The 12,778-nt window shown below is 36.4% G+C and overlaps 1 protein-coding gene across 2 annotated transcripts in view; it reads right to left on the bottom strand.

The window, feature by feature from the left end:
- ESF1 (ESF1 nucleolar pre-rRNA processing protein homolog) overlaps window positions 1–12,778 on the bottom strand; it is a 38,413-nt gene that overhangs the window by 23,401 nt on the left and 2,234 nt on the right. For both annotated transcript variants that reach the window (XM_068940229.1, XM_009673994.2), the window contains exons 3-8: window positions 12,167–12,522; window positions 9,966–10,079; window positions 9,024–9,124; window positions 7,175–7,327; window positions 5,593–5,707; window positions 4,569–4,707 (exon numbers count right to left, since the gene is read on the bottom strand). In XM_068940229.1, coding sequence (XP_068796330.1) covers window positions 4,569–4,707; window positions 5,593–5,707; window positions 7,175–7,327; window positions 9,024–9,124; window positions 9,966–10,079; window positions 12,167–12,522 — 978 coding nt within the window. The remainder of the gene's footprint in view (window positions 1–4,568; window positions 4,708–5,592; window positions 5,708–7,174; window positions 7,328–9,023; window positions 9,125–9,965; window positions 10,080–12,166; window positions 12,523–12,778) is intronic.

The raw sequence follows: 12,778 nt of genomic DNA, 5'->3' as shown, positions 1-12,778 counted from the left end.
TCCAGAAACAGGAAACAGTAAATAAATGGTGAGCATTACATTTTGTCTTTTTTAGTTTTTGTCTTTGTTTCAGGTCAGGGTAGTGTAACCTTTTCAGTGGCGTGCACTGGATGCAATTTCAGAGTCACTTTGCAAACCAGGTGACTGTAGCTGCTGCAGCCTTCAAGCATCTGGCTGGCTGTGCAGAGGTGACTGGGATTCCTAGAGCCATGCTTTTGAGCCAGGCAGACGTAAGCCAAGACTAATATGCTTCAAATCAGAGTTGGCTCCAGTCTAGCCCTTTCAGAGTAGGGACACACTGGCCTGCAAACGCACACGCAGATGTATCCTTCAATTCTAAGTTACTGGACACTTCCAACAGCTTGTTTGAACTTATTAGAGGAGTCGAGATGACCCTTGTTCCTGGCCTTCCAAGCACATTTTGTTACAGAAGCTCCTGTAAACGTGTTTTGGAAAATCTCCAGCACCTGCATCAGTAACACTACACTTCTGAAGCTTCACAGAAAGAAAATCATCAAGTTGTATTGCTTCTCCTTTGTCTCATGAAATTCCACCACGGCTTGGCAATTTATAAGCTGTTTAACTCCTCTTCTAGCTTGCTTCCTTAGGAAATATTTTAGCCAAAAGCAACCCAACAGAAATATCCTAAAAAGTCAGCTCTTTATTACCGTCAAAAGAGCACTATTACCAGAGCAAAGCAAGTACACAAGATTGAGGGAGACAACACAAACAATATCCTGTTCAATGCATTTGATAAACATGCATCTGATTCGGGGCAATGTTAAATCGTTTCATGTTCTACTTCTATCATCTTCCATTATTTATCCTTCTGTAATAGTTCTAGCAAATAAATACTTGTATACGTTCTGCCACTGTTTGTTTTTCAAAAAGCAAGGTGGACTGTGTTGTCACATGATAAAATTAAAAGATACATTTAAATTTATGTACCTAGTCAGAGTTATTGAGCCGAATATATTTCAAAATTACTAAAGAGGTAAGTAGTTTGATTTTATTTCACATTAATCACTACAAATAAGATTAGCATTACTGAAAACATTTAAAACTCCACCCAGCCACTCTCTTTCCCAACAATTACGTTTCCTTTCTCTACATTTGCGTGCCTCTGACATTAGCGCGGCAGCAAAAGAACAGATCTATTGCCTTTGTAGAGTCTTGTACTAGAACTCTGATACGACAAGCGACTGCGCTACCTGCCCAAACTCCTGCTGCGGAGAACAGGGTACTACACAGAATTCCCTACGCACAATTACACTTTCTTATAATTCACTAGACGCATTCCCTATTAGGAACAATTAGTTAAAAATACACCAGTAAGCGTTTTCTCATACCGTCTATTTGGCCTTTCAGTTATTCCGTGTGCCAGTGCAAAGCAGAGCAGCAGAGGAGATCTTGGTTTTGGAAAGATGAAACCAGAACAAAAGCTTAGGCATAAAAAAAAAAGGTATGCTTAATTTGAAGCATCCTTTAAAATGCCATAACCTGAGTCCCTGGTTGTTCGTGCTCAGAACAGCCGTTAAGGGCTAGACTTCGATGCACAGCACAAAGGCTTACTGATTGGAACAAGTGTGTCCAAGTAACAGAAAATTCAGAAGCAATGTAAAGGAGATACCTTGTGGTATGAACCACAGCTTACTAGGTCACTGAACTATCTGACATTACAAACCTGTTGTATAATAGTAATAACTAACAGTCGTGGCAGACATTTTTAATTTGAAAAGTTTCATAGAAACAAACTAAAACAGGGCAACGAAAACCTGCTTATAAATAAAACATTTTTAATAAGTTAAAAAAAATGAATAAAAGTCCAGAACATTCTTTCCTTCTTATCACACTCTTACATTTCCATTCAAACAGCTGAAATTCATTTTCCCCGTTTGTGCTTAGTGACACATAATTCTGCTGGATGGAAGCCTGTCGGATGGAATCCTGTCATATATCACGTAACGCAAGGGATAAAACATCAGGAACACGTTAAAGACATGGCAACATAATTCCTCTGTTAATAACTTACTTTTCAAAACATCATTAGAAGCCAGACATTTCCAGGTTTAAAAGTCACTGGTGTGCTAAGATATCTTAATGCTGACTTTCTCCTTCTTCCTAGCAAAGTTTAATAAGTAAGCACTGTTTTAGAAATTTTAAAAAGTATAGACATTCACTTTCATCAGCAACCCACTACAGATGCTGTTCTTCTAACATAGCTGCAGTCTTGTAGGTTTTAAGAAAAACGAAATAGTTTTCTCCACATCTACTGCTCTCGTTAAGATACTTGATTATCCATTACTACAGAAGATAAGATTCATAGAGGTGCACTTTATAAATGCGTTTTTATGAAGATGAGAAACAAATGGGCATGAATCCTGGCAAGGTATTGCCAAGCAATTTGTTGCCAGAAGATTTCCCAACTCTATAACCAGAAAAATCTGTAAGGCTCTCCTGCATGCTCCAAACTCATCTCTGATTGCAATAACCTGCTTTAATGCAATATAAATCGATTTTCACATCTATTTGAAAGATGTGATTAATATTTAATGACATTTTATTTTCCTTCTACTTTAGGCTATATATTTTTAATAAGAGCATACTGAGTTTTAGAGTGAAAACAAACAAGAAATTCAGGAATTTATAAATATGTTGGCTCACCAAACATAGAAGATTTAGGTAGCTTATTAAGTCTGATGACATTCTTTTTATATTCTCAAGAATTTGTGAGAACTAAAAAGCATTTGAAAGATGTTACCACTACTCTCTTTGTAAGGTTCCTTTAAACAAATTCTGCTGCTTGCTTTTCCCCTCAGTATATAAAATCCATGGTTTAGGAAGGCACACAGCACAGCCTTTCTCCACTGTCATTCACAATCTGGTAACCCATGAAGAGCAAATGTTGCAGTGTAGAAGCTCTGTACAATCTTCACTTTCCTCAGGACTTCAAAAGGTCTGGAACAGATCCAATGTCCCATCTAGGCCACCCAGCACATACAGTCTTTGGACAGCTTGTTCAGTACCTGCTTGCCCTGCAGAGACTTTAATATGCATACAGCGGGCCATGAAGAGGACAAATCACTACATTAACCTATAAGCAGATTTCTGCATTTAGCCTTATACCTAATTCATTCAGTCATCAATCACTTCACACTAAAAACTAAGACTTTTCCTCTGAAGAGGGAAAAAGTTGAACACCTCCAGCTCTCTTAAAAATACTTTTATCTCAAAACTTAAGAGATTAAAGTATATACTGCCAAATGTGTCAAAGAAGTGTTAAGGTACATCGAAAAAAATGAGGTAAGAGAAGGACAGGAGAAAAAAAGGAAGAAAAATCCAGAGGTCCAACCTATTATTCAGAAAGTAGATACTGAAGGTCTCAATAATTAGGATAATTCCTTATCACCCAATGCTTGATAATTTTTGGCTAATGTTACTCAGCCTTCACAGAAAGAAAGCAGATCTTCACTCATCACTGAACAGTTGATACGAATAATTACCACAATCTCCAGATAAACTATTCAAATGCAGGAAGAAAAGTGTCTCTTCTTTAACAGAATAATCACATCAGCAATACAGAAAATGTGCCATGTTTTAGATCACCTGTAATCTTGCTACAGTATTTGAAATCAATCCAATTATAAAGATCATACTTGGCTTAATGAGAATCAATTACACCAGGCAAAGAGGTTTGGCAGCACAGAAATAAAAGCAAGCGGTTTAAAGCTAGGGTGATATACTTAAGTCAAACTGTCTCACTAATGAATTTTCTAAATAATTTGTAGTTCCAAATTCAGCTAATCATCTACTTCTCAAATTGTTTCTGCAGAAACATTTCCTTTGTCTTCAAAAGAAATTTGGCAATTTTGTGGTCACATTAGAGATATTAATTTTTTGGAGAATCAAGTTTGCATATGAATCTCAACTGTGGTTTTAGAGATAACTTAGAGATTTAAAAAAACCATATATGTCTATTCCTATTATGAATAGAGAACACTGAAATAATTTAGTTTCTTGTCATCTGTATCTAACTAGTAAAAAAAACTAGGCATGTTTCAGTACATTTGAAGAATTCTACAGCTTCCATGTTACCAAGCGTGGATCAAAGACTTATGAATTTCTTCAAATTGAGCTTTTATTTACACATAAGTCTTAACTGTCAAATAAGTCAAGCAGGTGGTAATGCACGTCAGCTTGAACTGGATGTCTGAATCTTTAAATTGCGCAGAACTACCTTCCTCTCTGTACTAGTTTTCATCATTTCACTAGTTTATCATCAACTCAGTAATTTCCTGATTTGCAGAGGGTGAACAAAACACACCAACACTCTCACCACTAACTTTGCTTCTCCTTTAGAAGATACACACAAAAAAAGTGGAGGAAAGGTAGGTTATTTTCATGTTAGAACTTAGCCAGACCTTTTATACCAGGAGCATATTATCGTCGCTGTAAAAGACGACAAATTTAAAATTCCACTCTTTAGGAAGTGCTTACGTATCTAAAAAATTCACGTTAAAAATACTGTGGCTAATAAGTTAATAAACATTGTTCACAAAGTCAAGTACCTTGCTCCTGTTCTTCCTCTTCTTCACTGGATGAAGCCAAATAAGCTTGAAAATCCATGTCAAGAAGTTCCTCTTTGTTAAAAGTTCTGCTAAGCGATGTTACTCTTTCATGATCTGTTTCATCCCATGTGATATCTATCTTAAAAATAAAAAGAATGCCAGTTGTAGAAGCTGAAATACTAAAATTCATCACTCTGTCTTTTTAGAGAAAATTGTTTTACATGCTCCATATAAGAAGGAGCGTTAAGCTATTGCTGATCTTGACAACGTCGTCAATTAGCTATAATATAATAGTTTACTAAAATCAATTTAATTCTAACTTCTTTGTTCTACAACAGAACAGTTTCAATGAATTTTAAGTACAGGAAAGAATGAAGAAGTCTCCTCTTGCATTAGAAGGGTTCTGTAACACCGGGTCAGAAAATACAAAATCTCTGCAAGCCAAATTTGATGTGTGGCGGCAGGTACTGGTAAGTTGAGGCAGCAGCCACCGACTACTCTCCCCTACTCCTCCAGCATGGATTGCAATGGGGGCAATGAAAGTATTTGCCCAACTTCACTATCAACTGGAAGATGAAACAGATCTGTCTGTTCTGATCCAGCAGAAATTACTAAGTATTTCTCAAATAATCACTTCTTCAGTTTGGTTCACTTCAGGGTCAGATGAATGTTTTGGCTGTCACATAAGGCAGAGTAGGAACAAATAGCTACAAGGAGCGGAAGCAACTGTTTTAAGCCTGGCACTATTACCAAAAGGATCTTGTTGAACTACATCCAAATTTAAGTAGTAGTAGTTTAGTAATAACAAGTAAGTTAAAACTCTTTAAAAATCTAAAGTTCAAGCTTATCTATAGTATCTCAACTTGTGACTCCATAATACGCTCACGCTTCATAATATGTTTGATGTCTTCATTGTGAAATAGTGAATATAGGCAGGAATCTTTTCTTTACTATCTATACAATTTATAAGCTAGCAATAAAACTAAACACATCACAAAAGCATACAAAAACACTGTAAAGATACCTTTGATGTTACCATACCAGCAGATGTAAAGTACTTTGGCTTATACGCAGCTACATTCACTTCTGAGGCTACATCTTTTGGCTTATCATCAAACGTAACGTTATCTGGAATAAATCTTAAAGGCAGATAAAATGCTGTTATTCAAATACACTGTGAAATTTGAAAGGATTAAACAGACTCAGTTTTTCCAACTCTTGTACATGACCACAAAAGAATTTGCTAAAATAAAAAGTTGGGAAGCCTGAAAAGAAAACAAAGGAAATCCGTACCACATACGTAAAAGTAACTGTCTGGCTTCTGCACAGCTATTCCACAGGTGTTTTCTGTATAACACCACCATGTTGGAGGAGAAAGCTATAATAGTTTTCAGTTTGGCAAGGCCAGAGTTTGTTAGTTTGTTTCTGTTGTTTTTAAGAATCACCTTTTCAGGAAGCTTAAAATTAAAAATTAAAAAAAAAAAAGGTAGTAAATTAAAATCACACTTGAAGATACATAAACCAAAAATTCAAAACATTTTAAGAAAACCTGGTATATCTTTTAACATTACAACTACTAAAAAACTGTTAAAAAGGCAGTCTTGTATAATACCAGAAGAAATTAGATAAAAAGCTACATGCGCAATTACTTTTTTTTTTTTTTTTTAAATCACCATGTAAGATGGTAAGTGCTATTCAACATTAAAATTTAACACATTAGGTGAGAGATTAGGAAGCGCTTTGGGGAATTTCAAACAGAAGTCTGTGTTGTAAAATGCTAATCATTCTATGTCTAGAAGCATGAAAGCTATATTAACAACAACAGAAAAGTTGCACGTTCATTTGGCAGAGACAGTTTTCTCCAGAGTGATTCAAAGCAGATGAATTACGCTCCTCCAGAGAATGATTTAGAGCATATCTTATCTTTCACAGCTTTCTGAGACTGCCTATAATATGAGCTCCAGCAGACAAAGCCAGCTTCTATCAAAACTTAACATGATTTAGTAACCTGTCTACAGTCTCAGATTAGAAAGCTTTTTTTAAATAACAAAATAAAATACTAACAATAAAGCATAACTGTAACTTAAAATTCCCGTTTTCCTAAACACAGCTTTCAAAATATTAGAGCTTGTGATCTCATTCATAGGGGATAGCATAGTAATCTACTGCAGCTTCAAGACAACAGCAGCAATATTCTTGCCCTGTGGTAAACAAACTTGAGAAAGAGCCACTTCCTCTGAATCCTTAGCTGAAAAAAAGTAGCGAGAGAACAGCAATATGTTGATTTGCTTTCTAAATCTGCATCCTACAACTTCCCTTGACTGTAGCAACAGGTTAAAGATGCAACCTTAACATTTTACCTGACTTATCTGAGAATAATATCTCTTTGGAGAGATCCTCTCTCAAACTTTCCATCTGCCAGTAAAAACACTCAAACATAAAAAAGAAACCCAAAGGAAATCCTGACAACTCATTGCATATATAATTTATCTCAAAAATATACTTTTGGTTGCAGAATAAAGACAATAACGTTTATTTCAAATTATTTTAAAATGGCTTCAATTTCCCCTTTCCCAGATAAGTAAAAAAGTCACCATTAGACTTACCTCAGGTCTATAAAAGAACAGCTACTTTCAAATTCCAATCCATCACACTCCTCATAAATTTTATTGGCCGTTTCAGGAGAATCACATTCTACTACTGCATAGAAGTACTTCAGTCGCTTAAATTGATATTCTCTCAGTTTTTCCTTATAAAGCCTGCAAAAGTGAAAAACAACAACATCAGATCAGCTGGCTTAAACAACTTCTCATCTGTAAAATATTTTAAACTCATTAAAAATACGCATCATTCAAGCACTGTCACAATCTTGCAAAAAGGGTTAGATGTTAAACAGCGTGAAGTTCCGCCATCAACTCGGTTTTATTCAAGTAACAAGATTAATTAACCTATTTTCATTACAGAAACTGGTGCCTCACCCAAGATCTTTGCAATTCTCCACAAGATGAGCTAACACGCTAGGGCAAAATTATTAGAGTCTGGCTTGTCTATTACTAGCAGTGTTCAAAGCATTGGAAAATGTTAGGTAACAGCAACGGTACCTGACTCCACTTCCTACAGGAGTTGTTAAGTTAGAGGCTCTGCACAGGCCATACAGAGTAACCTCTTTGTATGCTCTTTGCAGGACAGAGAAAGTAGCATTTAATAGTTCTTATCCAAGCGAGTGCAGTTACTTAGCTGAGCTGGCACCAGAAACAAGGCTGGCTCAGAACAAGGTACTGGCTGATGAGAAGGATGTGCCATAGATAAGTAAGGGCACACATTAGGAACATAAGAGAATCTCAGAGACTGTAAGAGGACAAGATTGCAGATGATCACGTTGCAGAGAGACAGTGGAGGAGTAACGAATAAGCAAGTGACATAAGTGAGGCCTCCCTCAGGATAATAATTTGGAAGCGCAGGTGTTCTAGTATAGGATAATGGCAAGAGAAATAAAGCAGAAATGAGACTGAGAAGCGGATGAACTGGCGGGAAGATGAAGGAGAGAGCACAGGGCTGAAGTCCTGGTCTGTGAATTTAAAGGGCACATGCACAGGTATTGCTGAGATATCTCAGTACTGGCATTTCCGTTCATCGTGTTCCAGAACGTACAGGACCTACTGAGAAGTAGGTCAGATGCACTAGAATGGACCCTCATACACGCAGTGAAGCTGACTTGAGCGTACGCTATTTTAAGTTCAGGATACAACTCCCTCACGCATTGGACCTTCTGCAAAGCGATCTGCATTTATTTTAGAAGCATCCAGAATTTTCAAATATATGGCAGTCCAGTCGGATGCATACTACAAAAGTGGCTCCAGTCAGCCTGCCAAACATCTGGAAATTGTGGGAAAATATAAAAGCAAAACATCAACTTCCATACGGACAAAACTTTTAAGCAAAACAACAGGAAAAAAAAGACATGCCTGAAGAAGCCTGGACAATGGTAGGCCTGACGAGTTCAGCCTAGTAAGCCAGGGCTGCTGGTGGTGTGGTATTCCAGATATAACTTAGCCTGGGAATTCTCAGACTAAGTTAAGTTCCCTGCTGGTTATGCTGATAACAATTTTGATAGGACGCAACAATGGGAGTTTCTTGCATGAATAGCAATTTGCAGAGAAGAACGCTACGTTAAGCTCTCCGCAATTCTGTTTGATTTATTATCCCAATGAGCTACATAATAGAAACTGTAAAGTCACTTATCAACAAGCAAGCTCCTTAAGTTTCATCATAATGCATTTATTCAATGCAATGACAACGAAACAGGGTCAATTCTAAAATATCCCTTGAAAAGCTATAAAATTAAAGCTGTCTACAGGAGACTTCCACAAATGAAGTTTTGAAAACCGGAGTTGATTGAGATTTTCACCAAGAATTAGATTTATTATATCTCTCATTTGAAGAGTAAGTTAATACCCGTCTTTCTCTGTGGTATTCTCTGGAAGATCAAATAGTTCTGCAGGTCCTTGGAGTTCTTCCTCTTTCAATCTTTCTTTTCCAAACTCTGAAGGATAAATCTGCAAATACAACAACACAAAAACAAGTTTCAACTGTAGAGGCATAATATACACCAGCTAAGAAAAAGTATCCCATCAAGCCTTTTAGATTGTACTGATTTTAGAGAAAAAAAAAAAAAAAAGAGATCAATTCCACAAACTGATGCCTGCTTAATTTTAATTCACAGAAAAGACAGTGAAATAAACAAACGGTCCATTAGGAATTAGAAAATTCTGAGGGGGGTGAAGATCAACAGGAGCCCTGACTTCACTCATTTATACATGGGAACCAACAGGAGCTCTGATTTCATTCATTTACACGTGGGAACACCCTTTTCAGAGTTAGCTACTCAGCTAAAATTTCTCCAAGAGTTTCAGCTGCAGGCAGGCATTAATAGAATCAAAAATATCATTTAACTGATCGGCATTTAGCCAATTTATAAAAAAACCCTCAAAATTGGTGCAAAAAACAAGCAGTGTTGTGCAATGATAAAAAGGGTTGAAAAACATTTGGAAATAGCCATAGTGACTACTGAAAATTAAGCTGACCGAGGAAGCGTAGCCTTCTCCAGCTAGCATTCAGAAACTTCACTACTAACTTCAGTGAAGCAGCACTTAGAGCCAACCTCAAACACAAGAAGGCAACGGCTTTAGGATCTCATTCCAAATATATGCTCAATGCTGAAAAGCACCACATCGTTATTTCTAATAGAGCAAGTCACATTCTAACACAGAGAGTTCTGTGGAAGAACAAAAAGCGAAATTAACAGGATAAATGAGAAACTCATTTTGCTTTTGTTCTGTAGTCTTTGTTTTTCCTTTACAGTAAAAGGCACTATTTCTTTCAGAAAACAGGTCTTACCTTAACAGAAAATATAACACCTCCTTTGGGCGTGAAAGAGTTAAATAGAGCCAGCAAGTCCTTAGCCTTCAGCCTATCCCAATCCATATTACAAACTGCCAATCTACTTGTAATCTGTACAGGAAAAAAAGGATGTAATGTTTACAGATTTAACTCCTGACTGCTAAGGAGGATACACAGTTCTTTAACAACCATCTCTGGCAAAAGTCAAAGTCAACAATGAACTTCACCGAAAACATAAAAGCAACGTTTCCTTAACGTCTTACATCGTTCAAACTAGAAAAGCTCAGAAGCAGCAATCAAAAGAGCAAATACAAGGACGCAAAACATAAGACACCACAGAACGGACTGCACCAATGCCAGAATTAGCACTGCAGTTATAATATCAGCACGTTAAGATATTGTTTTCATCATACAGTAAGTCACAATAGCAGCTAGTATCACAGTCTCATAACACTGCTGTACAGTATTGTGATTTTCTGCACATTAATTGTGCATAGTTTTAAAATCCTGTTTGATTGTCTAATGATTTCTTAATTACGCAGTTGGAAATATCTAAAGGAATAAGAACTCCACCCGTGACAAATCAGAAGTAAATCCAAGTCTGCGCATACCAAGTCTAGTTTTCAGACTAGTGTCTGAAATAATACTAGGAGTATTTATTCCCCCTTAAAGCTTTGCAGCTCCATGTTTTCCTGCATTGAAAACTAGAACTGCTGGTTGGTTTTGCTTTATTTTAAACAACTGTTTTTATGTTAACGTTGGCTTGGCCCAAGGGTTATTTTTATTTGTGAATATATTGCGTAAGACTTTATGTTCCACACTATTTTACAGATCAGCCCAGAGATGCTGTAATATTTGTGTAAACTTTTTTAATTCCTGTAAGTTTATTTCCATTGTGAATGGAAATAATTTTTAAAAATCGCTTTTAAAAAAGCATCCTGCGTGCTTTCATATTAAACACTTAGCTCTCAAAATCCTTCAAGTTTTGATAGCCAAATATTTCAGGTTTTTTGATTTGCTGAGACTCAACATATCAAAAGTTAGCAGTGATTACCATTACAGAGAAGTTGCAAATACAGTTTATTTATCAATGGTGCATTTGTGTTATCATAGTAAAGACTTCCTTGAAGTCTTAAATTTGTCTTTCAGCCAACATAAGACTTTCTAGCAGAAACTCTTAAAGTGGAGTTACACCCAGAAATTAGCTCAGTATTAGGATATTAAGCAAATAAAACACACATTTAAGTAATAAGCATTACCTGGAAACATATAAATAAAACCTAGCTGAAAATATCAAAAGAACACGTAAGAACTCAAAGTTTTATATTATGATTTTTATCTTCTCTTACAAGAAGGCAGACAATCAGCAGAAGGCAAGACACTAAAACCATTTATAAAATGGTGGAAAAACAAAAGGGCATCTCAGAGAATAACACTGCTGCAAAGGTGGTGGCAATCGTTAGAAAGGGGTTCAGATGCACAGAGAAAAATAGAAGAGAGGAGATGGAGTACAGTTCGTGTCAAGCAGTTCTTGGGACAAAGGATACAATGGATGAGAACGGTCACGCAACATGACACATACAAGAAAAATATGAATATATGTAACATCAGAGTAGCATGTTTAATTTTTTTTTAAATGCACTACAGATTTTGATATGGCTTTTTTCACACTGAAAGAAAATTAAGATTCACAATGAGGTCTTACAAGTATTCTAAAAACTGTAGTAATCTTGCAAAGTCTCTCTCAAGTCTAAACTAAACTAACACTGAAAGTACTGCAATTATGGTTATTTTGGAAGAAAACACAGGTGAAAAGAGTGAAGGTGAAAAAAGTTAAAAATTCAGTAGTGAGTAACAGCATTAAGAACAGTACCATTGAAATGTTGGAATTTCTGGAAAGCTCTATTCTGTTTGCTTCTTCATGTATCGATAGCTTATCTATGCTGGGGTAGAGAGATACCACAGAAAACCTAGAGTCTGTCATTTTCAGCCTGTTTCGTCATCACTTGCAGAGCTTTTTGTAATTAAAAAAAGGTTGAAAAACCCGTATTAAAAGTACTTTTGCAGATGGTTTCATAGATGAAGATTTACAATGAACTCCTAACAGTGCACATCTGTATCATCACATTCATTTGTCAAATCAGTTAGCCACGTTAGCAACTTTTCACATACAGAAAGAGTGAATTTTCAAGTGTTACCTCATCTCCACGAGGGGCATCTTTATCTAGCTCACCCCATGAATGTTCAATCTCTGGCTCCTTTGGAAATAGGTCACTGAAATCCTCATCATCATCAGAGCTCGTTTCAATATTCCCTCTGCCCCTAGCTAGATCAGGCCCAATATCACTTTCTTCATCATCTTCTGAATCACTGTCCTCCTCGTCTGTTTCCCCATCATCTTCTGATTCCTCCTCCTCATCTGCTTCCCTATCATCTTCCAGCTCCTCTTCTTCAGATTCTGCATACTCAAAATAGTTCTCACTTTCAGAAATTTCTTCCTCTAGTTGACTTTTATTGATGTCGCTTTGATCGCAAGTGGCTGTGCACAGAGTCACTAAAAAATAAACATTCAATATTTACTTTTATAATTGTAATTACATACGACTCTTTAGAAGGAGAAAAAAAATCTCAGCTTTTTTCCTACTGGTTTACTAGTCACATATTAATGTGTAGCGCGATACAGCAACATCTTATATCAGGCAAATACAAACGACGTAAATCATCAGTATTGCCTCTTCAGCTTGCCTAGCCTATTATTCTTTAGCCCCACAATTGTTTTGCCAATCTCAAACTCTGAGAAAACATTATTC

Source organism: Struthio camelus, chromosome 3, assembly GCF_040807025.1.
Source record: "Struthio camelus isolate bStrCam1 chromosome 3, bStrCam1.hap1, whole genome shotgun sequence".
Classification (NCBI taxonomy): domain Eukaryota; kingdom Metazoa; phylum Chordata; class Aves; order Struthioniformes; family Struthionidae; genus Struthio; species Struthio camelus.
Note: the sequence above shows the minus strand (reverse complement) of the source record. Positions and strands in the feature narration are given on the sequence as shown.